The sequence below is a fragment of the Paralichthys olivaceus genome, chromosome 20 (genome assembly GCF_024713975.1).
Source record: "Paralichthys olivaceus isolate ysfri-2021 chromosome 20, ASM2471397v2, whole genome shotgun sequence".
Lineage (NCBI taxonomy): Eukaryota > Metazoa > Chordata > Actinopteri > Pleuronectiformes > Paralichthyidae > Paralichthys > Paralichthys olivaceus.
Genome location: NC_091112.1, coordinates 18,828,760 through 18,856,461, shown reverse-complemented (window position 1 = coordinate 18,856,461; position 27,702 = coordinate 18,828,760). Strand labels below are relative to the sequence as shown.

Genomic DNA, 27,702 nt, shown 5'->3' with positions numbered 1-27,702 from the left:
TTATTTTTCCCCATCACAGTTTTATTACGTGACTTTGTACAATAAAAACAGAAACAAGACATTACAAAATATAGATGCAGTACACAAACAGTGCTAAATGTGATAGAAAGAAAGCCGGCGTGGTACAGTTACCAAGTTGACTCCTGTTTGAGTGAGGAGTCTCAGCTTCAGCTTTCTCATCCACCAACATCTAAGAGACTCTCCGCAACCTGTCCCCATAAAAATGTGTTTGTGAAATCAGTTGATATAGAATCTGCACAACAAGCTCAAATGAATTCACATCGAAGCACATGAGCAGTTTCTTTAGTTCGTCACACTCAGCATGAGTGCAGTCAGGTGTACAAGTTTGTTTTCCAAGAGCAGGGACAGAAAACACTGGCTATGACATTGGAAACAAAATGAAAAGGATTTCTATACCAGGGCCAATACAAAAGAAAAAATAAATGAATACAAAGTATGAAAATGTTACAAATGATTGAAGTTAAACACTGCAGATTCGAGGTTATACGATTTACATTAGAGGAGGTGGAGGAGCATAACATGTCAGGAGGAAATTAAATGGGATACCTATACAAACATATGCATGTATGTATGGAAATATATATATGAACAGTGCCTGAGGTGGGCTGTAGCCTCTCAAGGAAAGACTGACCTCTTTGGGTTTTTTGGCATTAAAAAGGATACAGCACAAGTAGAGGAGGAGAAGAGGAAAGAACGACTTAACTCTTTCAACACCAGCTGTGTTTTTTGTGAAATGTGAAAGTATTTGTTTCTACAGTCTAAGCCTTGACCCAAAAATAGGACAGTATGACAGAGCGATTGGTCAAATTCAAGTTCTGGCAAAAAAACAAACAAAAAAAACATTGGGTAGATTCTGCAGCGTTATTAAAATATCTTCTTCTTTTTGTTCTTTTCCAAGGTTCTGCAAAAACAACAGGAGAGACGAGTCATGAATGGATCAACCCCATCACCCTAAACAGTCTGTATCTGGCTTATTATGTACAGAAAGATGGATGACACCGCCCCCCTCTTCCTCCCACTTTCCAGAAATGAAATCAAACTACCCCTTATACGAATGCTGCCACCATGTCAGCCAGAGTCTGCACAGCAGAGATCAGGAGATGGAGCCGCAAGTATCGAGACCAATACACATGCTCAACCAATGGCGAGTCAATCACGACATTGCACCCCATTTCTGTGGCATCAAATAACATGAACACTTGAACATATCAGTGTGATACGAACTGGCAAAAATCCCTGTCCCTGAATTATGAACAGAAATTGTTTTTTGGAGAATTTGTTCCGATTACTTGTATTATTGTAAAACCATTTCATCTATGATTAATCAAAGACAGACAGGGAACAATGTAGAAGAATTACTAGAAGGATTAAGTTAGTGTTGGTAAGCAAGTCAAGCAGTTTTTTAAGACAGCTTTCATTTCTTTGTGTGAGAGGTGAAGACTGAGGTATGAATTTATCACACTGACATGAGAGGGTAGAAACAGAAAAAATATTTAATTGATTTAATCTTAGTGCTGTTGCTGCCTTTTAATGAAAGTATTCAACTCAGACTTGTGCTGAGTTCTGAACACACTTCATGTGTGACTGCTGTCAGTCCTGAGAAGCATGATTATCATCAGAGCTTTCATATCAGAAATCAGAATTTCTCAACATGTGGGCTGTTGTATCTACCTGGAAGCGTCTAGCTTCTGCTGCTCCAGAATTCTCTGCTGGGCCTCCCAGCTGGCTTTCTCCTCCTCGTGTTGGCGACGTTTTTCTTCCAGCTCCCTGTGCTGAGCCTCTAGGTTCTTTTTCATTTGCTCATGACGCCTCTGGAGCTGCAGAGGAATAAAAGCACAGAATGTACAAAGGAACGAATAAAACAAATATATTTTAAATCAGCTATGTAGCCTCATTAGTACCTCTGCCTCTGAGTCTTTGAGCTTCTGGAGCTTCTCTTTGACCTTCATCTCAAACACTTGTTCCATTTCTTGCTCCATCTTTTTCATTTTGGCCACATGATCCCGTCGCTCCTCCTCCATCTGGGCTAGAGGACTCCTGAGGACACAAACCATGTTCATAGAACCAGCACCAAGGGGCAGGTATGTGGGTGGCCAAACAAACTGTATGTGACATCCCAGGTGAACAGCCTCCCCCTTCCCGATTATAAAGATCTTTGTGACTGCGGAGATGACAGGGAGAAGACGCAGAACCAGAGGAGGAAAGCTCCAGCTTGCTCCCCTTCCCTGGAAGCCCTTTGTAATAGAAGGCTTCCAGCAAGGGTTGTAGCTGAAAGGTGATAAGGGCTTGTCAGGAGAACAGGCACTATGGGAGAATAAACCCTATCTCTGATACCTACCGTTCTTTATTACAATGTCATGTTGACATGCTTGCTACCTTTCCAGCTAAAAAAATAACCCCACACCTTTGTGCAACCATATTGGAGATCTTCAACTCTCTCATTGTTATTAACTCTAAATTAGCCTGTTGACAGGTTAGCTGCTTACATCTGTTATAATGAGCTGAAGTGAATATATTATATTATATTAATCTTTCATAGTAGAATGGTACTCATATAACTCAAACAGTCTGTCCAGTGTTTATAATGGGAAAATAAAATGCACCAAACTGCATTAATGCATAAATCAACACTACATATTTTTTACATTAGAATCCAAACATTATTTTACAAATTGACAAAAATCTGATAAAATATCCTTTGTAACACACATTCTTTTTTTTGAAATAATAATAAAAGATCTTGGATGAACACCAAAATGTTTTGTGTTTTATGTGCACTTCCCTGGATCAAGCTGGATCCCTACACCAAGTTTTGTGCAAATCGGTTGTGTGCTTTTTTGCATAATCCTGCCGGCAAACCAACCAAATAGTGAAAAACCTCCTTGACTGTGGGAGTAATGGTGGTTTTGCTGCAACCAGTTAGTTGATATTTCTTTTGAGCCTTTAGCCAAGTAGGAAATATGGTAGAAATTGTAAAACAATCTGACAGAGCCATAAGTCTGACTGCAGGCTTTCTAGGTTTGTCCTAACTGGAGGGTGACTTAGCTTGTGAAGTATTTAGCTATCAGCTGCACAGCAGATTCTTCAGTGGCTAATAAAAGATGTGTCATGAAACAGCAAAGCCTGAAGCAGAGAAAGCTGATTGTCAATTGCTTTTGAGAATTACATTGATTAGATATATTACAGGGGTCATGCAGAAGCTTATAACCGATTTCTATTTTTGAGCAAACTACATTTCCGTATATGTTTTCTAAAACAAATACATCAATTTGAAAGAGTTGCAGGGGAAAAAGGAAAAAAAAAAAGAAACTCTGAGGCAGGGAAGATGAAAGCGGCCAGAGAGAGGAGTGAGGTTATGAAGAAGTCATACAACACTTACATGCCGTCAGCCGTCTCAGGTCTAAAAAAACAAACAAATGCACAGACACTTAGCATGCAGCCATAAACCATGCATTAGCTGGTGATTACTGGCGGCTGCAGCCGGTGGATTAGGAGTCAGACGGTGCCTAAATTAGTGCTGTCAGATTAGGCACAACTGACACTGGGGGTGTGGGGGGGTGTTAGTGCTGCTGTGTTTGGGTTTAGAGATTTGAGCTGATTTAGTGACAGCTTGCCAATTTTAATCTGCGGGTCACTCGCAGCGACCATTGACCTCTGAACTGCAGGTTCCTCCACGGATACAGTGAATGAAGTGCTCCTGATAAAACCAGGATCCCTCTGACAACAACATAATCCCGTCAGTTCACACTACGAGTGTGCATTTCAAACAGCATGAACGCAACAGTGCTGTGCACAGTGCACTGAGCCACTCACTTGGTAAGCTGCCCCTTGTTCTTGTTGTTTTCCACGCCGTTGTAGGTGACGGCTGCGAGCTTCTTGCTGCGGTAGTTTTCATAGTGAACGTTGTTTGTCACATCCTTCAGGTCCTGCATGTGGGTCCTGGAAAACAAAATCAAATAAGCGTGGTGGTAAATATGCACATTTGCTCTTTGCTGAAGGAATCATGAAGCGTTTGCTTTTCTGCTTGATTAGGTGTTGAAGTTCAGTATCATAATTTGATTATACATTTTCAACAACAAAGACATTTAATGGTATTTTTCAACTTCTAAACTACTCAACTTAAATTACATTTGCATCAAACTTGCACAAGCAAAGGTAAATGTACGTAAGTTTATTTGTAAATGTATTCACTAAACGTTTTCTGCTACCGTCCCTTATTAAATGTAAGAGAACCTGTGGTAGACTTCAGTTGTCAGAAAAGGTGTTTAGTTTGTCCAATTTGAAATACTGTAAAAAACGTGGCGGCCACTGTAGAGAGGACCTGCTCCTGATGTAAATATAAAGTATTTAAATATACATTTAGATGAAACACACTAGTTAAAACATCAGTGGGATTATTTTATGTTCAATTTCTCCCAATAGATCCCTTTCACCTAAATCTTACACACTGAACCTATAATGGTGTGTGTCAAGGTTTGTTTCCAGTTTCCCCATTAACAGTCCCATCCCAATCACACTCAGACTGTTAGATCACCATACATACTAACTGCACATTACTTTTCAAAAATACTTTCTTTTGTTTGCAAACAACCATTAAACCTCATCCTCATTCCTTGTGGATGAGATTTACAAATGCATGCATAAATGACAATAAATACCTGATAATATACAATAACATACAATATTAATTTAAACTTCGCAAATACAATATAAACAAATAAAAAAATAGAAACACTGAATGTACTTCAATACCATGTATTTTTGTGTCTTTGCTCACCTGATGAGCATGTTCCGGAGGATTGTAAAATCACAGTGTTCTCCATTTTCCACTGTGGGAGGAGAAACACAGAGCAGAGTTTACATATGAAAGCATAGAGTGACAACATTGTAACATTTAACTATCATTGACCCATGAATTGATTATGAATACAGCAGAACAAAAAGTCAATGAAACAAGTTGTGGTTCACAATGCAGCTGAAAACTTCAAATCAACATATCGAAGCACTAGAATTACCATCTCGCAACTTTACACAATTGTTGCACGATACATGTTTGTCCAACTTAAATACCATAAAGTGTAGATGTTGAAGGAATTTAATAAAATGGGTATTAGAGTGACCATTTGTACCACTTAAGAAATGTCTTTATGACAGACAAACTCAATATAAAATGCCTCCAGCTACAGCTGCTGCCAGTGAGGAGGCATACTTATTAAAATGAAAAACAGAGTTTGTTTATTTGTTAGCAGCAGAATTATAACCAAAAAAATGTTGGAAGGATCGAAGAATGTGGTGTGGGTCAGGAAAGAATGCATCAGGATTCTTTTTTTAGATAGTTCTTCAGCATTTCTGTTGATTTCTGAGGGAAGTCATTATTTTCAAAAGGGAACTGTTGGGCCTTGGTGGAGGTATGTGCTCTACTGTTGTTAGTTTGTTTCAAGGATCTGGTGTTGGGTTTTATAAGATATAATTTTACTGCATTCATCAAAGTAACTGCTGAGAATACTGAATATACTAAAAAATAGTACAGTGTATATATATGCAGTGAGATGATCTGACAAACATTTTAGCCAAATGATCAAAAGCCCTTAATCTGGGGGTGAAACTTCATATCAATGTTCTATTTAGAATTATCTCTTCGTCAGAGGAAACCTGTGCTGACAATACGTGACGCAGGTAAAAGTTGATCTATAAACTGTGATGGATGTTTACAAAAGACAGATTAGGTAATCATTTTCTATTTGCCTGTTATTCTCTTCCACGTGAGTCTGAATGACGTGGGACTAGTATGACCTGTACGTTCCTCTCTTTGACCCTAATGGACTTCTTTTTAGTGATGATATCAACTCCGAGCTGGTTGATACAATTACATTATAATCAATAAAACCAAAAGCTACAGCAACAAAAATAAAACCAAGTGTGAGAATAGTTTGTGTCTCGGTGAGGAAAAAAAAGTGCAGCAAAGAGAGCATGAGCCTTGATACAACATACATGAAGTTTATGTGACTGATTTTCTGGTCAAAAAGTCACATATATTATATATTTATATAGGATTATATATTGGCTATATGTTTATATTACACTCTCATCTATTCTTGTGAAATTAAGTGTTGCAGCAAGTGAACAAATGAAGTTTACTTTGCTTATTTAGCTATATTCACACAGGAATATTTATCTTCCTGTATTCCTGTATGAATGCAGTCTGTAATATAATTGAGGGTTCAATAACTAAAATGGATCATGAAGTTTTATTTTCTCTTTACCCTCAATTAGTTGTTGAGAACAGCATAAACCTTTTTACCCTTTTCTACAATCATTTAATAAACTAAATCAACACTTTATTTTACACTATCTTCAAATCTCTCTTGGTCTAAGATACATTTAAGGGGTCATCTATTCCCCTTTCTTCCTATGCAGTATTACCAAATTTCCAACTTTCCTCATGTGCGAGAGTTTGATTATTCAATCCACTGAAATAATTTTATTTGTCACTTTTTGTGGTTGTAGTACCAGAATCCATTGACAGGTGGCATCATCTGCTTCCTTTTTCCCCCCTCTGCAGTCCACTGAGGTTTCTCTAGGGTGCACTGACTTGCATATCTTCTCAGGAACCTTCCCTCACCCTCTCTCTATATTTATGCTGACAGGGAGGCAAAAAACATTTTTGGCATTCCAAAACTTACTCCCCCAAACATGTCAAACGCTGGTGGTAAACCAGTCGCATAGCAGCCCCCACCAGGCTGTGCGGTGCTCAGCTGCTGAAGAGGACAAGAATCTATGTGGAATGTTCCCTCCACTGGTTCTAACAACTCAGCTCGAGGACACACATACACATCCAGCCACATTCGTACTGCAGCAGAGTCCTCGTCACTCTAAGCTGTTGTCATGTTTCATACGATGCCACAATGCGACAGCAGCTTCCTGCGTAAGGTCAAATACAACTCTCATATCCTGTGCAGCTGATGAGAAAAATGTCGGGGTTCACACTGCTGTGGTTTTCTTCATACTATCAGTAACGCTTACAGAAGCCAACAGTGTTTGAGCCACGACATATAACTGATTCGTCTACATTAACTGGTTTATTTTTATCAGACACATGGGATATAAACCGGCAGGTACACAAGTATTAAAGGCCCCCTGAGGAGTAATCTCATTATCTTCTTGTGGTCAAACAGTTGTTTAAATTTAAGTACATACTGTGTATATCATTGAGGCCCACCACACATTTGCAAATCTGTTTTTGTTGGAATGTTAATCAATTGGGTCTGGGTGATATTTATATTCCAGCGCTATTTGCATGTGTCTGTAGGCAAACTTCAACGTAAACTCAGCCACATTTAAGAACTTTTAAACTTCTAAATTTGTGCCTACCTCAATTTTTATCTTAAATAAAGTTGCTAGAAGCTGCAGGGGTTTGCAAAAGCTTCATGGAGCTCTTTAAATTATCTTAAAATGTGAATCACTGACAAATGTCCCTATAAGAAAACAAAGTGCATTGAATCAACTCTGTTTATAAAATAAACAGAAATAGAGAAAAGCAATTCTTTCAATGATTTGGTCCAACTCTCATTATGCAGGCGTAGTCTCTTTCTTGTCTAAGAGCATGTGTGCGCAATCAACGCTCCGATGAGAGCAAAACAAGAGCACATGGATTGTGTTACTGCTTTACAAATCATCCACACATATAGCCTACTCAATAATCCCATAAAACTGCAGATACTGGTGTGTATGCGTGTGTATGCATGTGTGTGCATGTGACAGATTCCTCTTAGTTCGGCTTGGATCGGTTGCCCTTCAGTCTCTCACCTTCAGCCACACCCCATGGGTACTGCCTGCCACGCACTGGCTTTCCATTGACCTCGATGATGGTGTTACTACCGACTACAGCAAGGGGTAAACGATCCTGCAGAGAGACGGGAGGGGACACAACTGTTGCATAGCTCACACATAAAGGCTAAAAATACACTGTTGGCTGTGGCTGGGTGCTTACATGACATTAATCAAAAGACGCTGCATTAAAGAAACAACACAGCACATGATCTTAGGAGGTTTTGGGTGAAGTCCCAAAAGTCAATGGTGAAACTAAAAATAATATTGTTTTAATTTAAAGTTTGATGGAGGGTTGTGTTAGAAGAAGAAACCTTGATTTTCCTGATCATCTTCATCTCCTCCTCATCATCCGTCTCTAGGAACTCATAGATTTTGATTTTGTGCTCCTGGATTTCTTTCATGATCTGTACACAGCAGAGAGAAGACAGAAAGAAGCAGAGTGAAACTGAAAATCCTGGGTAGTGGAGTGAGCGGCATGGGGAACAAACAGATCTGTAAACATCAATAGTTGGACTGGAGGTAAGTTGATGCACGCACGCATGCACACACGCTAGATTTCCTACATAGAAAATTAATAAATTATTATCTATCTATCATCCAAACAAATAATTATAAATGACATACACAGTTGTGTTGTCTACAGTGACTGTAGATCATATTTGGGTAACGAGTCATTTGTTGATGCCTCTAATACACACCTTTTTTGATTCACATTTTCCCAACTTTTTTTCTTTAATTGGTTAAAATTGAAATTGAAAACAATGGGAGGAGGTGTATATGGGTGCTGCCATCTTGCACTGGTCAGTTGGAGAGCCTGCGCAGTAGCGATCCTGGAGCCACAATAACATGGTCCCAACAATACTCGTGCCCAAACAAATCACAAGTCAGTCTCAGGTGTCAGTCATGACCTCTCACCCCATTTTTGGCACCAAACTCATGAGATGTTAACACGTGTAATAAGAACTACCTACAATGACAGAACGGCCATGTCCCATCTGCTAATATGGAGGGGGCAGGGTTTATGACATATACTGCAGTCAGCAAAGAGGGGTTATTTATATATACACGAAGGCTGCTGCCTCACTACCTGCTGACTTTGGACCAAAGCCCCTTGAGAAATTAGTGTCTGGGACAAAGTCAGCTCAATATGGCAAGTTTATGATTAAATGTTTGACACACAGAGTTATCAGGTGTGATGGATTCAGAGGGGGAAATACAACAGGGACATGCTGAAAGGGAAGGATGGAAGGCAACAGCAGACACAACTTCACCCCATAGCCTGATAGCGAGGAGCCGACATCGACTGAGCACCACAAACAGATTTTGCAGCTGTGGTCATGGCTCAGTAATGTTAAATGGCAGAACGTCACTGATTTGATGAATGGGACCGGTATGAACAATGGTTGTCGCTGTAGTCGTGTTTACACCGTGTTAATGCTCAGAGATAAAATACTTTGCCCACAGACATTTGGTTCATTTGAACATTTCAGCAGCAGCTGAACTGCCGTTCATCTAATAAAACACTTGTAACATAATTGTGTGGTCTAGACTATAGACCTTCCTGCAACCAGGTGTACACACATATAACTTACATAATCATACACAACATTATAAAGGATAAAAGGACAACTAAAAGAAGGCAGATAAATGTTTAAGGCCTGTTACTGGCACCAGAACTTATGACTAAGAAATACAACTTTCATTTGCAGCCCGAAACAGAGCATTGAAAAGTGAACTGCAACTTGAGTCTTAGTCAAGCTGACAGGATGTCAATATCAGTGGACATGCACTGGAAGTGAAATCATTTAACCACAAGACTCATTTTTAGTGGGTGAGGGGACGAGGGTTTCATCCTCTTTAAACCGAATTGATTAATAATTCATCCCCTTTGATGGCCTGTCAATTCTGCAACTACTTCTCTGCCATCCCCCCATCTCCTATGAGAGAGTGGGCTGCATGAACAGATAAGAGAATTTGTGTGTGAAGGTGAGTGTCCTATAGTTAGAGCTGATAACTACACCAAGTTTGATGGTAATCTATCTATGCATTGTTGGGTAATTTGCAAGCACACATGCACACATATCAGTGTGCAATAACAATATCACTTTGGTAAGTATGAAAAAAATTGCATACTGCTTAAAAATACGTAAAGCAGAAAACCAAGCCAGTCAGAAATAATACACACCTGTTTCTTGAACTGTTGACACTCCTCAGGAGTCATTGTGTCGGCTTTGGCGATGAGGGGGATGATGTTTACCTTTTCATGTAGCCGTTTCATGAATTCAATATCGAGGGGCTTTAGTCTTGAGGGAAAAACAGAAAGAGAAGACAGAGCTAAAAGGTTAGAGGGTGTGTGAATGCCTCGACTCAAAAAGCTGGGAAGTAAATGTAACCTAGCTTTTGAGGCCTGCAGCCACCTATGCTTATGAGGAAGGTTGAGAGACTACACAGTGTGACGACAGCAAGGTGACAGCCAATTCTGAACATGTACAACATGTACTCTAGTGGGAAGAAAAATATTTCTACATTCCACTATATTCATAACTAAATCAAACGCTGTTGAGGATGCCAGTCTCCAGATTACAGTTCGCTGCAATGTGTCTTTAACAAAGGAAACAAATGCCACATGGAAACAAATTACCGGCAGTGGTGTTGTGTCTAGCGGCAGCATACACATCAGAAGAAAAACTGTCCAGCTTTATGTTACATAAATTAGCACAACTGTGAGGCCGACAAGACGACTGCTAATCCAAACAACCCTCAGAACCTCACTTAACATAAACCATATTGAAAAACACATACTGTAAAAAGCTGGATTCATTCCTGTCACTAAAATTCCAAGAAAATCAAAAACACTGTTAGAATGTCTTTGCTCCTGCATCATCCGGGCTCTTTAATGCGACTTGCTTTGAATGAAGATTCCTCATCATTCCTATTTTCTGTAATATATTTTTTTCATATGATTTACGTTTAGGTTTGGTTCTTCTTGGAATGAGCATTGTTTGGATTACCAGGCCTAGGATATACACTATACAATACTGACATTGGGAGGTCTATTCAATCCCTAAGCATGTGGTCATGTATCGACTCGGTTGATCCTGGCTATTTCCATATTCGTGATGGTTGATTTAATCTGCTTTGGTTGGAGGGTGTCAGGAAAGTAAGGTCTGGTTGGCACTACTCTTCTCAATTTAACAATATAAATAATTATGTAGCACAGCTGACAGGAAATAGTGAAAAACAGCTGATGTACAAACATGCAATAGGATGACTGGGCATTATAATGCATTTTTTATAATGGGGACTGAGTGGAAAACATTTTTTTTTATTAACTGTCCTGCAATCACGTGAAGTATTGAGATAATGACACTTGAAAATGACTTTGTCATTAGTTACATTTTGTTACAGGAAGGAGGTGAGGTGTGTCAGAAAATAGGGCCCAGCCAAAATGTCCACACTTTGCAGCAATGTCATTGAGGTTGAATAGTCAAACTGGTCTTTACAAAGATAGCATTGTGCATTAAACCATTTCAGGTTGGGGTTTTAAATTGGGCGGAATAAAATTGGGTGTAATGGCATAATGGACTTAATGATAGGAGCCCTCATCAGACTATGCTCTGTAACATGCAAATGGGACTATAAATATAATGTTCTTTTACAAACTCATTTAAACATCATAATCAAAATCATGTCTAATTCAGCCTAAGGTCAGTTGTCTAAATATTGCTGTTGTAAATGTAGTTCACATGTTCTCTTGCGTTACCTTCTCGCATAACAACGTCTGCAAGTTTGATCCGATTTTGAATTTCTTTTTCTTCCTCCACAAAGCTTGTAAGTTTTACCGATACCTTAGTCTCCAGTGTGTGCCTGAGTCACATTCGCATGTCAGTGCCACAGAAATTCCTGGGACCACTCATGCCAGTCATCTAACTCCTTTTATAATATGTTACTTATGTGCCTAAACAGAGACACTGTGAGAAGCTTGTTGCTTGCAATGTGAAGTAAACATTTAATCTGCAACTGTCTGGTTTATATGGAGACAGCGAACACGTCCTTATATGCACAGTCTGTAGAAGTCTACAGACACAAGGACTGGAGACAAGCTGAGCAGCTCTGCCACAACATTTGTCCAACTCCTCACTGGATAAACAGTTCGGCAGCCACTTTGTACTGCAATAAGGCTGGCTGGGCAGTGTTAATCAGGGTTAAAACAAAATCACGCACCAGTCCGAAAATGTGCTATTATGAAAAACTTTACATTTATTGAACTCATAAACAAAATGAGCACAATATGCTAAAGTAATAAATGGCACTCGCTTCCTGTAGAATCAAACATTGATTGATAACACCAGCTGTCACACTGCCAACAATGAAACACAGTTAATTTACAGAACAAAAGGAGAACCGTTCTTAAATAGGTGGCTGGTCAACCAATGTGAACAAATGAAGTTTCAATAAGGACTGACATCACTTATGCAGTCAAGAATCAATCATACATCCTGGTAAAAAAAATATATACAATCATGACTGCATTCTTCTCAGATGCAACTGTTTATGTAGAGGACAATGTTCTGCTTCTTGCTTCAACCTGCAACTTAAAAGTATTTCCCTGCCTAGTCAATACTAACATCATCAAAACTCAACCAGTCACTCTGTAACACAGGGATGTTGTTACAAAGCTGACTTAGTGAAGCTCCTCCTGAGCCACAGAACATATATTCATCGACCTGTCACAAATAAACTGATCCATTTTAACTAATCTAATCCATCTGGTGCTCCTCTTGTTAGAATGCCAATAGTTCAATATTCTGATGTTTCATACACACACACACACAAACACACACAGCTCCAGAACAGATGTTGAAAATGAATGGAGCCATATGGTGTGTTTGATTTGCCAAGACAGCCAACAAGGCTGCGGTCAGTTTCCCCACAATGGCTCAGTGTGGACCAACAGGCTCCAGAGCACTGGACTGCAAAACCACCTTATGTTGTAGGCAGCACAGTGTGGCATAGTGTGTAAACACATCGTGTGTGTGCGTGTGCGTGTGTGTTTGGCAGTAGCCTGAGCCAAGACACAGGGGTCTTTAGGTCACTGAACTCAGGACAGATTACGCCAGTGTTGTTCTAGCCTGGTCAGCTGGAGGCTGCAGGAGGCTGCAGGAGGCTGCAGGAGGCTGCAGGAGGCTGCAGGAGGCTGCAGGAGGCTGCAGGAGGCTGCAGGAGGCTGCAGGAGGCTGCAGGAGGCTGCAGGAGGCCACAGACAGAGAGGGCTTTGGTCTACTTGCCTCCTGAGAATGAGGCAGCCGAGAAATAACACTGACGCACAACATCTGAAATCCACAGCTCTGTTGCAAACTTCTCATGTGAGTCCATGATGCGGTGAGGGGAAAAACCTCTTGCGATAGCAGCCAACTAAAATTGCTGGTTGATCCTTGACAGGGCGCTGGCTGATCCTTGGTGCGGCTGGTATGTGACCCACCCTAGATGACACAGTGATTGCAGCACGTCTTATTATCACGCCTAAGCTCTCTGTGTGGGAGCCAGTTGCGTAGAAGGATGCTCTGATTGATCGGTCACCGATCGGTATCGGTCGATATTCCCTCTAATTAGTTTGATTGACGATTTCTATAAAGGCCGATCGGATGAGGCAAAACAAACAGCCATCACTCATGAAGTGCAACTCTCAACAGAGATGAGAAGCCATTGAGATGGCTCACTCTTCATTTCCTTTGCTCTGTCATGAACTTCAGCTAAGTATGTTAAACATGCCCTCATTTATGACTTTGCTTTCAACCTTGAGAAACAAATTGTTCAGTTATTCTTCTACTATTTCCTGCAGCAGTGAAAATATCCAGATGCATGTGGACCTTGCTTCTTTGGCATTAAACCCAGCATAAGTGTGCATCCCAGCATGTGTGATCTACATCTGTGTTACTTTAACAGCCTGGAAAGCTGCAAATTCAGTTGAAAGGTCCTTAATAAGAGAAGAAACCTGACCTGACTCTGTGGTCTGGTTACTGATAAGTTTAATTAATGCCATTGACTGAATTCTGGAGATTATATTGTTAAATTTAATGGTTATATCATCCTAAAATTATTTAGACAGTTGGACGAAGAGATTCACTTGTTTGTCACAGTCATGGTTGAGCCTCCTGTTTATTCCTTGTGTTTCCCCTCTTCCACCTGTGTGTGAATCTCTGGATGTGTGTGTGTGTGTGTCTGTGTTGTTGACATAGTTCCTCTCACTCTCCTGCTCCCGGCTGATTAGCCTGCACACCGGCAATCCATCCACTCATCGTCTCAGCAGTGCATCAACCTTCCATCAACCTTCATCCACTCATGTCCACATTGTTGATCAGCCAGTGCTGGTGGATCACGTTGTCAGGCCACACAGAGCTGTGCATTCTTAATTTTGACTCTCATAATGTTTGGATCACTGAACTAATCCTTGCCACCCTGTGCTTCAGGATCTCTGCATGCCTGCCCGTTTTCCTGCTGTTCTCCCTGCCTGCCGATCAGTCATCCAGCTACGTTCACAGTCCTGCTTCACTGACCACCAGCTTCGCTCAGCCGCCAAAACCTCCGCCTGCTTTAATCCTAACCTCCATCCACCTTCACCCCCTGAGAGCAGACAATTTGTCCTTTCTTTTTCATTCCATCTCTGAGTCTGTGTGCTGTGTTTGGGTTCCTCCTGTTGATTGTAAAACCTTTTGGCTGAGGGATTCATTGACTCAACAATCAAAAAATATTCTACACTGCAAGGCCTCCGCTCTGAACTATGAACACTGTTTAATGCTATGTCAATGTGAATCAAGCCTAAACATACATAGAAATTCCTTATTTAAAATACACCGTAAAAACACACACAAATCAATGGTAAGTAGGTATAGTAGTAGTACGTACCCGTGTCCAGAGGGGGCAATGAAGTACAGGCAACAGTGCACTCGGTTGTCAGGCATCTGTCGTCTGTTGACTCGGGATTCTGCATTGAGGTAATCCTCAAATTTGCTGTCAATGTGGTCGATGACCGGCTGCCAGCTGAGAACGGCACATTGCTCACATCAGTTTCACGGACAGCGTTGCAGTAACTAACATTAACCAATGATGTGAGCTCACCAGTTACTGTTGTCAACAGCGTCACCGAAGCCGGGGGTGTCGACGATGGTGAGCAGAAGGTGGACTCCTCCTTCCTTTACCAGAACCTTTGATTGTTCCACCTGCAAGGGCCATGAAAGTAGATGAAAATCAGTGTAGACATTTGGAAATTATTACTTAAGATTTAGGGTTTTCAAGCCTGTGGCTGCATGTCACCTTTTAGAAACCAATGAAATAAATATGCTTTGTAGTTGCAAAGAAAATATTTGGAGATGTGAAGAATATATATATCAGATATTTAAGTTATTATGGGAGATGTTTGGTCCTCGTAGCAGCACGGTCAGAGCTTCTGATGATTGAACAATTAACTCAATCAATAATTGAAAAAGAAATTGAATATATTTTGAAGGGACTCAAGATACCAACATGAAAGGGCATGAATTATCCCAAGTGTTTCCTGAGGAAACATGACCACTGACCTATGCTGGTTGCTCCTCTACATGCTCATTGCACACTAAGAAAATACACTGACAGACCAGAAGTAAAACAGCTCTGCAAACCAATGAAGCCCAGCCAGCCCAGACCACAGTGTTTTTCTTCCAACAGGCACACCATCTTCAGACAGGCAGAGGACGGACGTTAGAAAGCTCTGAATGGCCCATTCTTAGATCAGCATGGCGCTGAGACAGAACTCATGATCGGCAGATGAACTTTGATTTAATCAACGGATCTGAACCAGACCACTCTGTCATATGAGAGATTTCCCAGAGAGAGTGAGGTCCACACAGTTCCAGCCATTGTGTCGGTTTAATGGAGGATCGCAAACAACTTTAAGGTTCATACTACAGTGAAAAATGTGCTGCTGTGTTATGTAAAATCAGTTTTCTTTGAGGTTTAAATGTAAAATGTTTTCACACTTTTAACGACTGTTGCTTCCTCGACTGAGCGAAGAGGGACCGAGCAGTGGTGAATGAGAGGCCTACAGGCTGAATGAAGAGAGGGAGCGCAAAACCACAAAACCTAATTTGTTACTAATTTGTTTGATTGTTTCACAGTGGTTATGTTCTGAGGCACAAAAACAACCTGCTGGAAGAGTGAAGAGTAAATACAGACATGAATTCAACTCAGTGCAGCTCTAAGTGACGGATACACCAACAGTCACACAGACAGCTCAGTCATTTAAACGTTTGATGATCCCAAATTAACTTTACAATATCAACATCATTTAGTTTTTTACTGTGACAATTTGTGAATAAAATATATAACATCATCTCTAACTTGTCAAAAACTTAACATAATTGCTGTGTACTGTTCTAACTACACAAAACTCTGTAATTACATATTAAGATTAAAAATACTTTTGTTATTCATGTGTGTGGGCTTTCTAATTACAGATATTATTATAAAACGATTATCAAAATAATCGTCAGTCACAGCCCTACTGCTGAGTGGACGGTGAGCAATCCTGCAGTATTTCTCTTGTTCTATCGCAAAACAGCGTGAGTCAAGTCACAGACACGTCTATTACCCAGGCATGCTGCCCCCAGACAGTGAGCTCATGGGAAAACTTCAGCGCCAGTGTCCCTGACAGTGTTTGACTGGATCACACATGTGCAAGCTTATTTGACTTGCTATGTACTCTAACTGTGGAGTGGAAAATCAAACTATTTGCTCTTTAAACCATGACTGATAAGTATTAAGGGGACCAGAGTGTGTCAAGAAGACATCCCCAAACACCATCGCACCAGTACCAGCAGCCTGGACTGTTGACACAAGGCAGGTTGGTTCATGGATTCATGCTGTTGACTGCAGAATCTGTAATGCAGGAACGTTTTTACTCCTTGAAAAACGTTCCTTGGGTTAAAAGTTCCAGGTACTTTTGGTCAAAACATGGTTATGCTGTAGCCTCAAGTCATAACAGGCACTGAAGCTGCAAGATTAATTCTGCCAAGAATGGCATTGAAGAGTGAACAAGAAGAGCTGCAAAAAGAAATTTCAATGTTGAATGTTGGTGACAATGTTAAACAATGACAATAAAGGATTCTGATTCTGGTACTGAGGCTGAATGTGTGAGGCCTCAGGTTTATGCCCCCAGTCCTCAGTCTTTGATATCATTTGCAGTGACGGTACAGAGGATAACAGTTTGGCAGTTTCCTCAAATAGAGAGCACATGGCTGCATAGGTTTCCTGAAAATGCCTTTTGAAGAGCGAAATGCGATACTGTTGGTGTTAAGGAGCACCAACAGGCTTCTCTGAGTCTCCCCCTCTCTGGTCCTCTGCCTTCAACAAGGAATGAGTGTTCAGTTTGGGTTAATGTACAGTAGATCAGCTGCAAGTTGAGCATCTTCACCTGTTCCTTGTGATCTACTACTTTGCTCTAAATCTCCTCTAATCCCCAGCAACACACTAAAGAACTCCGTCTGCCCTCGCCCTCCTGCTGTTTCCAATTTGTTAACCTTCCCATTACACCTCCTCAGATCTTCTTAAAAGTTTAAATGAGATTTAGACTGTTCGTTGGCTCTCAGACTGAGTGAAAATTATAAAGCTTTCATTGTATTTATGTGTGCTGAAACCTATGCTTGAGCTTGTATGCACTGTATGTGAATGTGTTTCTTATTTATTCTTCCTCTTCTTTTTCTCTCTCCAGAACCCACACACTAATTCCATCTCAAATAATTGCAGCCATTTTTTCCAAGTCATACCAAAGAATGTGATGACACCCAGGGGAAAGTGTGCAATAGACTCCTGTTTATTATGAAAAACGGGGGAAGATGACCAGGCAGGCTGACAGAGTATGCGTTAAGTGTTGGAGGTGATCGGCCAGGGCACGTGTCTTTGTTGTTCATAAGGCTTGTTTAAGGCTGGAGAGCATACAAGGACAGAGACCTGGTGATTAGCCAGCAAACTGCCATGTGCGCGGAGCTCCATCGTGTCTTGGCAATGCACAGACATGCCTAGAATTTTACACCAGAAACTCACACCTACCTCAGTGGAATTTAAAGATTAATACAGCAATAACAAAAACTTCTATATAATATTAAAACACATCCAGTGAGCAGCTGTTTTATGGATGGAAACATTGTGTTGATGAGAGGTCACAGGAGAATGGCCAGACTTTAGTGGAGCTGACTCTTCCACTGTGGTGAGAAGAAAGGCATCTCAGAATGAAAATGTCCAACTTTGAGGTGGATGGTGTTTCACAGCAAAGCTCACATCAGGTTCTACTCCCGTCAGCCAAGAACAGAAATCTGAGGTTTCAGGCTTCAGAGACATAGACTCACCAACACTAGACAGTTTAAGACTGGGATTGATTTGTGAGCTTAGCCCTGAAACACACATGCAGCTCGCTCTCATGCTATTCAGATACATACACGCAAAGCACACCCTGCATGCACACTGAGTATGCAGAGAGGTTGTGTGTTGAGATGACTTCTCCCTGACAGAACTGGAAGGCATGTGGCTAAAAGCAGAGATTTTATACCGAGTTCAGTCTGCCTGGTGAAGATGATAAACTTTGCTGCTTGTTGTTGACAGTCCACTGGACCACTGATGGTCCCTGAGGCTAATCACACTATGACAGCTGGATCCAGTGTGTTTGTGGTTGACAGAGGGGGAGCAGCTCTGAAGCAACAGAGAAAAATACTACAATGGCATCTTTTGTTTTACTGAGAGAACTGCAAACACAGACTACATGACTAATGGGAAATGAATTGTTAATTAATGTACAGTGAAGATTAACCAAAATGAATGTTAACTTTCATTAATGTAATACATTTTCACTATACACTCTAATTCCTGCCTTCTCATCCAGTGTAATATGTTTTGATGAGTGGGTTTCAAATTGTATTCATATTAAAAATGTCCAAAGTCCAAACCTATGTTTGAAGTTGATTTAATTTGAATTGAGTCATTTCTGGACAATCATCATGATCATTCTTCATGTACTGACACAGTTTTGTCAATGATAATAGGGTAAACAATAAACAAAGTTTTTGGCCAACACCATTTCAGAGTGTACAAATAAACTCATGACATGGTCAATAAATTGTGAAATGGTTTCTTCTTTCTTCTAATCTTTAATTTACATCTGTCCTTTAAATCAGATAATCCTGTTGAACCTTGACAACAATCCAATAACATTGCCTCATTTAAATTCTTACACATTTTGCTTGAAGCAAATCTTTGTTAAAGCAGATGAACCAGTTTCACTGGGTGGTGACAGTAAGGAGGAGCAGCCTCACAAAGCAACACCTCACTCTTCAACTATTCAGCTGAGAGCTGTGATGCAGACAGAAAAGAAAGGTCTGGGCACACCTGTGTTGTAGCAGCCTCAGGCTCTGACACCTAAACTGGCCAGTGTCAGGCTGGAGTCGACCTATCATGTTTCAATTAACAGAAACAACTTTGACTCTTTATGAGATTGAAAAAATATTGGTTGAGTCAATCCAACAGAAAGGGTAAATAATGAAATGACAACCGTGTTGACACCTGAACAGAAACAAGTTTTTGGCTCTTCCTGAAGATGAAAAAAAAGCCTTACCTCGACAGTTTTTTTTATCCTATGCGAAGGACCTGGGTATTCAGAGGAGTACAGGTCTGTCAGAAAGAGCGAGTTGATCAGCGTTGACTTCCCCAGCCCAGATTCCCCTGAAAGAAAAAGACAAGAGCCAGGGTGAACACAAGAGATGCATTTCATGCTATACTTGCTTTTTAATCCTCTTTTTCATGCCAGACTGAGGCCCAGCATAACACAATGTCCAGATGTTTATCAAATACATTATTAACAGTCTTTTGCCGTCTAACATTCTTTACATGTTTGAGATTCAAAACTTTTTTTTCACAGCAGGAAATGGGTCCCTTTAACCCAGTTTTTTTTTTTTTTTAAAGTAACCATTAACATGATGCAAAGGAAGACAAAGATAGGGGGAAGTTCTGTCCTCCCAAATTCTTTCCTGTCTGCATTTCAAGACTCTAATCAGAGAATCATGGGAATTGAGGAAGGGAGGAAGATTTTTAAACCACCACAGTCATCATGACATCTCACTGTGACTAAGGAGGGAAAACAGAAAAAGAAAAAAAAACAACACAGACTCCGTTCTTGATCTTGTTATGCAGGTTCAATCAATCTTGATTATAATATATTATAATGTTGACAGATGGAGATAGAGCTCATTGGGATTAAAGGATCTATAACATCATTTACTAATGGATCACTTACAGCCTTAAGGTTTTCTTATTCCTTATCCCTCTCACTTACATCAGCTACACAACTATGCAGCAACTTTATTAAGGGAGACCAGTGACTGTTTATAAAGATAGATGACGTGTCTCCACTTCTTTCCAAAGAAGGATTAAAATATCCTGGATACGTTTGCTGCCATCATGTGCTGTGACGTCATTTCAAGCAAATCTGCACAGTAGTGATGATGCAGTGGGGCCACAGTGTCATGATCCCATCAATACATACATACATGATCAAATCCCATCACTCATTTGGTCCATGTCCCATCTACTTACATGGAGGAGGCATTGTTTATGTACTAAACTGTAACAGCCACCAGGGAGAGATTCTGATTTTTTTGCTTCACTTTAAGGAGTTTTCATTTTGTCCATCTTTATGTACAGTGGTTCTTTTAACAATAAAACACAACATCTACATTCAAAAGCAAACATCTGCACAGGTTCCCCTTGTTATTTGCTTATAATTGGATTAGAGAGTACCTGATTCAGATCATTAATTTGACAGTTTCAGACAGTGTTCTGGTTAACAGGCTATTTTGTAGATGGAAAACAGACCTTAAAACACATTTGTATTTCACAGAATAAGGTACTGAATAAAGTAAGTTTTGGTATTAAATCAAATTGTAATATATTGTACTGGTAGATTTCCAGCTATACAGTTAGACTTATCGTCTTCTAAAAACATACTGTACAATGCAATTAAAAATGACTAACAGATGACATATTGTCTTCATTGTTATCTAAAAAATCCCAAATATTAATAGTATTGGCTTCAAACCAGCATCTCTGGGACAATAAACTAGCAGCTGGCTCACTCCTCATATACATGGCCTTTGCTGTGTGATGTAGCGTTACCGTACCCCTGAAGCTGAATTTATTTCATAAACATGTAACAATGCCATCTGATGTTCACGACCACTCTGGAGAGAAAGACAAAACCCTATTGGCTTTCATAAAAGACAATAGCTTTGTTCTGAAACTTTTAAAGTTGGGGGTTCACAATTACTTCAGTGCTAAACAATTATGAGTTCAGTCATGAAAAAATGTATTCTAAATAGAGCAAGAACCAGTGTAATTACGACCTCTACACAGTGATGTGTGGGTTGTTTGAAGCTTTATTATGTTGCTAGGTTAACAGGTCTACGTATAGTGAGAGTCATCTTTAAAATGTTTCATTAGTTCAGTTTAACCTGCAGGAGTTTCTGAAGGCTGGTGTCGAAAGTGTTGGTGAGCGATCAAATATTGTAATAATTATGGTCCTACGTGATGGGAAAATAAATAGAAAATATTTTCATAATGCACAATGCTGCCAGTCAATACAGCCACACTTAAACCAGTTAAACCTTGAATGTGACAATTATAATAATTTATCTTGTACAATTTTTGATAGTAAATCAGTTAAGTCATTTCTAGAGAACGTTGCTGGTTCTTTGTGGAGCTTAAATCACAACAAAAACTCTGCAAAAATCAGGAGGGGCTGGCTGTGGTAATCCAAAACCTTCCGCAGTGTGCCTGTGAGGACTGGGCTCAGTAGAGGGAAACAAGGAGCCGCTGAACAAAAGCTTCAGTGTGTGGGCAGAGGCGGTCATACGCTGGGCTGGCACTGCAGCCAAAGAGCCGCTCCTGACCTTTACAAGTGGCCAGGGCCAAAATGGGCCACCGCTGCCAACTACTAAGCAATTCAATGCTTCATTTGAGGAGGGCGGCAATCAATGCATACTCAGAGTCACAAATATTTTCCTAAGAGGGCAGAGCCATACTCATCTTGCAATCTCAACAGACACAATTCAGCAATTATAACAAGTCAGTGATGAGACATGCAAGACAACGGTAAACATATCTTCAAGGCTGAAAAGGCAACAGCGAACTTAAGGCTGGTAGTTAATAGAGTGAGGCTGTGGATGAAATGCATAAAAAAATGGCAAAAATGCCAGCTTGAATTAAGGGAGCCAAGCTGACAAGAACAGCAGGACTGATACTGATCCAGGGCCATGTCGGGGCCTGGTGTGAGCAGAGGGAAAATGAGGAGGCTCTGGTTACACAAGAATCAAACTCATCAAACTGAGTTATGATGATGATGATGCTGGTGGGTTGGGTGAAGATGCTGATCATGGCTGGTCAGAGCTGCGGTTGCTTGTTTAGAAGTGAGGCGGGTTGTGAATCTGCCACAAGACTCCAACCATTATACAATCCAACAGGAATCAGCTGTCGAGATCCGAGCAGATGATAAGTGGCTTCGACTGACTGAAAATATTCTCCACTCCTGCTGCTCTGTGAATCACACTCACCCAATATATGAAGCCTTTGCCCACAACAAAACACTGATATGATGATATCCAGCTGAATGAACTGCAAACTCAAAAAAAAAAAACACAAAAAAGCAAATAGCAGCCACTGAAACAAACAGAGCTAAGACGCTTGAACCATATTTTGAACCATATGGTCGGGAGACAAAGGAGGGAGTGCTCCATTTGGGCGTGGTGCATTTTCACATAATTTTCATTTTTTAATGCTGTTCATCAGAGTTCACTCAGACAATAAAGGATAAAAGCAAGAACTAAAGCAACTCCAAACGAGACAGTAACAGCATTTACCAACGTCTTTGTCTGATTTGTTGTCTGTGAGAGCTCACTGTCCCTGCGGTCACTCGTCAGCAGACTGAGTTACTACAGCCAGTGGACTCCTTGCTCACTCGCTCGATGATTCAACTCAACCAATTTTTTTTGATCAATTGTAAAACATTTCAGTGTTAAATACTCGTTTTCTACAAACAGTGAAAGAGTAAGTGTTAAAAACGGTCAACTATTGAAGTTAAAGATTTATCACTAAAGATTCAGTGACATACATCTGGTGCAACAGAGAGTGATCACACTCAGCTTTAACAATTGATGGCTCTGTGATAAGACAACAACTGCAGACTTCCTCAATTTCTTTTTCTGTTGAATCATATTGAAAGTTTCAATACAGCATCGTATCATAACCCCATTTCTAAAAATAATAGATCTACATCGAAGAAATACTGCACCTACACTGTTCAATAATTCAGTCATTGGACACATTTGCAAACACAGACTGTGTAAAAATAACATGAGTGGTCTTCACAAACACAGATGATGTACCAGATTTTTTTACCTATTGAGCCGGGAAGTGAGAATCAATCACAAACCTGGTCACAGGAACAAACTCAGGATAAATTCAATGCCAGGTGTGAACGGATGAACTTAATGCTGTCCACTTGTGATCAGATCTATCAGGACAGATGTTAATACCAGGCCTGAACAGGGCCAATGTTCAATTTACGCATTAGGTGTTCAGAGGTAAAGCCACAACTAATATTATGACACCTTAAATACAATTAGAAAAACATGCACATATGCAGGCTCCAACTCTCAACAACAACACACAGCCACACACTCAAAATCCCATCTGCAAGCAAAATGTGTGAGCAAGCATCTGACCAAACCAAGCAATTTTATACAACTTTTATACATGATGTTTTTTAGTTCTGGATGCAAAATTTTGACCAATCTGACATGAAACATGCTGAGTCAAAAACTCAGAATGTTTCAAAATATGACCACATGCAGCCCTACTTCATCCAAACCCTGGATCCTTATTTCAGCTGCCAGCTGTTGACAGTCTGCTGTCAGCAAAATGCAAAGACAGCAATGACAAATCATTTTCCAGGATGACACAATGCTTTTCAAGGTATTGTGCTATTTGTCTTATTTCCCATGGGATTTCTAGGTCTGGAAACCATAATTTCGTGTTACAGCGTAATCCACAAAAATTTAATTCTCTTCATCAAAACATTCACGTGAGATAATTGAACCAGGCTATATAAAGAAGCCATTCAGTGTCATTACAGCCAAGCATCTTGTCACAGCACCAGAGGAGGTCACCCAGGGCTGGCCCGTCAAGCCAAGGCCCGCTGGCTCGCCACACAGCTCGGTCTGCAGCCAACTCACTTCCTTTAAAGGAAATTTTCAGCAGCTGTGTAAACCACAGGGGTTTATTCAAAGGCACTTCCCACTGTATGGACGAGGCTGGTAGAGGGGAAGCAGGTAAAGACTGACTTGGGAGGGGGAGCCCCGTTAGGTTCATTCATTTGACAGGGCTCCCAAAACGCTAGGCTAATAATATGCAGGTGAAATGAAAAGTGGTCTTTTAGAAAATGACAGGGAAATTCTGTGCGTTTAACACAACCTTGTAAAAGTCATCATCTTCTCTCCACCTCTCTGTATTTATGAATGGGACTTTCCTCTTAAATGGGGCAGGAGACAGTTAACGTTTAACAAGTCTCTGGTATGAAGACGTTTTTTTCACACATATCTGTTGGCAGAGTCATCCATTTTCCTCCTGAAAGCCCCTTGCATTTATGCGAGTGAGTTCTTTCCAAAAAAGAGACACAAACCGCAAGCATTCAACTAAAACTGTCAAACACGGCCAGACAGAATGAGCTCCAGCTGCACTGGCCAACATCAAGGTCACTTCCTGCCAGTGTGTAAATCACTGACAAATATTGACTTTGACCAACAAATAGCTCTGGGCCACTTTCACTAGTACACAAACAATAGCAGCCATCCATCCCCCACTGCATCCAAACCAACACTAAAACATAACTTAGCCAGAATCAGTTATTGAAAACACCTTTGACTATTACTTAGTTGAAAGCATTGTTGTAGTATAAAATTCAAATTACATATTTTTTTTAGCCTGACTGATGATGATGATGAAGAAATGGTTCTATTATTTCCACATTCAAGAAAAAACAGACAGGGCTAAGTTTAACAAACCAACGCAACTGCCAAATGCAATTTAATGAATGGAAATATTTTTTTGTATTTATTTGACTTCCTGACAGTTACGTCTTGGTGCTGTACAGGATACATTACAGCCAAGAGACAGAAAGTGAAATTCAATTCAGTTCTATTTGTATAGTGTCAAATCATAATGTACATTATCTCAAGGCACTCTACATGTTAAGGTTGAGACCCAAGAAGAAGAAACCTGAAGAACCAGACTCATCCACCTCGACCGGTTGGCATCAATATTTGTTTCTATGTTGTAAGAGGTTGTTACTTTGTCAAGTTATGTTCCTATCAAATGTTATGTGTTAGAAGGATTAGGCAAACACTACTTAACTGGTTTCCAGGGTTAGGGCGATGTCAGACATGGCCCAGGGACAAACCCATTACATTTAGGAGTGGATCTGAATCAATGGGTGAGTTCAGGTCTTTTTTCCACTGTTTTTGTAGCGTTTCCAACAAAATTCATTAAATCTATGGTGGTAGCAGGGGTGCATGTGCAGGAAGGTAGCTCTCACAAACAACACATTCTGAGTGACAGCTACACAGACTAAAGAGTGAAAGAAAAGCTCTCTCTTGTGAAAGAGAGAACTGCATGACATGCCATGTGTGGGTATGTGCAGAACAACAGCTGAAACTAGGACTACATGAGCAGTAAAAACCTTGTGGTCAATGTCACATTTGTACAGCAAATAGCACTGCACACAGCCATACAATGCAGCAAGAGAGCACAACACCAAGTTAGAGACATTTTGGGGGTTTGTGATGAAACTTTAGGACAAATTACCACTCACATTACTCCCATCGACTCCTTAAGGAAACGTACACACACAATCTGACACTTTGTCTACTCCAGCATGACATGAGTATGACTTTGTCAATTACCCTCCTATTCTAATTACATGCTGCAAACAAAATTGCCACATAACAGCCTCTTTCCTGATAGCACACAGAGAGGGGGGAAACTCCAGGGCGTGACTTTATGAACACAGCCAGAAGGGAGGAGCGTGCTCCAACTACCAGAGGGACAGGCTCTTTAGCCATGGAGGCAGGTAGACACTGAAAGCCACCAACGCAGTGGACAGGATGTGACATCATGCAAGCATTCAGTGTGGCTTCCTGCCCAGGTATCCCTGGACAGCATGCAGTAGAGAGAGGAAGGGCTCTTTGGGTGTGCCTCCCTTCAGATCAGCTGCTCATGCTTTGACTTTGGCTGCATTAATGGAATGACAGGAAACCTCCTCCCACCACACAATCGAAGACAGACACACACAGACACACAGCAGTGAGTTGCTTGTGCAGCTGGCCTGCAAACATTTAGTTTAAATGTTTTTTTTTGTATATGCAGCGTAGCCTCCTAAACTATAGGGCCTCTAAAGTGTTGGACAGCCAGCCGCTCACACTGTTAGCCACTCAGTGTCAAAGAATTTCTTCTGACAGCAAAAGCTATGCAGAGCTACAAGTTCTTATATAGACACAGATTAATGTGTGTAGATGTGTTTACATTCATTTGAGACCTTCTCATCTGAATAAAAAACAGACAGAGAAATTGTAACTCCACCAGTTTGTTATCCTCAGATGAATCCCTTACCACTGAGGAGAAATATGATATAAAATGCCTAGGTCAAACCTGATATACAGTATGGCTGGACCCTGTATGGTTACTGTGTGAATCTGAGGACATAGTTGAAACTGCAATTACCATCATGACATTGTGTTTTATTTGAATTCTTGAAGTATCCACAAGCCCAGACATGCAAATTCGACTGGAAACGAGGCCATTTACAGTGTTTTAGCCTTTGGTTGATATTTTTTGTCACTGTAATAAAGTTGGTTGGCTGCTTATGATGTAGTGTCCTTATTCCTTGGGGAATCTCCCTGTGGCTCAGGGGGAGGGGACACTACCAAAAGGGTACTTCAGGGGAGAGGAGTTGGGAAAGGGCAAAGTCTGTCTTCTACAGAAAGTACGTATGGTTTCCAAAACGTCACAAATATAATCACTTAGTTATGGACATTCAGGGATGTAACAACGGACTGTGGTCAGTCCAACCAAAAAGGTTCCGCCAAAGAATTAACTCACCTACAACCATGAGTGTGAACTCAAATCCCCTCTTCACAGACTTTCTATAAACTTGATTGGGAAGATTTGCAAATCCCACATAGCCCTCCAGGTTCTTCGGTTGCTGTGGACGATAATAAAAACATGGCTGATAAATTATCTCCATTAGAAAAAATGACTATAGAGCATGAAAGACTGTGGCACATTGTACTATTTACTAGCTCATAACTGTCTTTTGATACAGATTAGGTGTCACAAAGACACAATAAATACATTGCAAATGCATACACAGCTAAAATGATGAAGCATCATTAAGAATAAACAGAATCAGTCTCATTTGAACAAAAGTAAACAGTGGCGTTGCTCTCTCAATGCTGGAGACAGCATTGGAATGATACTGTTCTTACTTTTATTTCTATTCCTTTTAATTCTTGGGCTGTAAGAGTGTCTACATTCAATTGACTCAAAACCAAATTGAAAATAGACAAAAATAATCAATTCATGAGCATTTTGAGTGTATCACTTATACTATATTTTATATTCAGAGACCTTGCAGGTTGATGGGACTAGACAGAAGAGTACTTACAGCTGGATTGGAGCAGACAGGTTGTCACGATGATGAAAAGGCGACACGGGAACGCAGCA

At 40.5% G+C, this 27,702-nt stretch overlaps 1 protein-coding gene across 2 annotated transcripts; it reads right to left on the bottom strand.

Annotated features, from left to right (window-relative positions):
* On the bottom strand, positions 1 to 27,645 carry LOC109631795 (septin-7-like). Of its 2 annotated transcripts, XM_020090770.2 has the most exons (13): positions 27,079 to 27,645; positions 19,490 to 19,596; positions 14,971 to 15,071; positions 14,758 to 14,892; positions 10,037 to 10,154; positions 8,163 to 8,255; positions 7,828 to 7,924; positions 4,799 to 4,850; positions 3,835 to 3,960; positions 3,401 to 3,421; positions 1,923 to 2,058; positions 1,693 to 1,838; positions 1 to 922 (listed from the first exon to the last, which is right to left on the bottom strand). In XM_020090770.2, exons 1-13 carry the CDS (start codon positions 27,221 to 27,223, stop codon positions 886 to 888), a joined length of 1,314 nt encoding a protein of 437 aa, XP_019946329.2. In that variant the 5' UTR covers positions 27,224 to 27,645; the 3' UTR covers positions 1 to 885. The 2 variants fall into 2 exon arrangements, with proteins under 2 accessions (XP_019946329.2, XP_019946331.2); XM_020090772.2 differs by lacking the exon at positions 3,401 to 3,421 and having other exon boundaries at positions 27,079 to 27,238.
* Positions 27,646 to 27,702: the final 57 nt, after the last annotated feature.

Coding starts and splice junctions, on each gene's coding strand:
- LOC109631795 (XM_020090770.2), bottom strand. CDS start 27,223: ATGGAGATAATTTATCAGCCATGTTTTTATTATCGTCCACAGCAACCG. Junction 15,072..19,489: donor GGATAAAAAAAACTGTCGAG/GTAAGGCTTTTT, acceptor TGGCCCTTGCAG/GTGGAACAATCAAAGGTTCT. Junction 7,925..8,162: donor AGATGATCAGGAAAATCAAG/GTTTCTTCTTCT, acceptor GTCTCTCTGCAG/GATCGTTTACCCCTTGCTGT.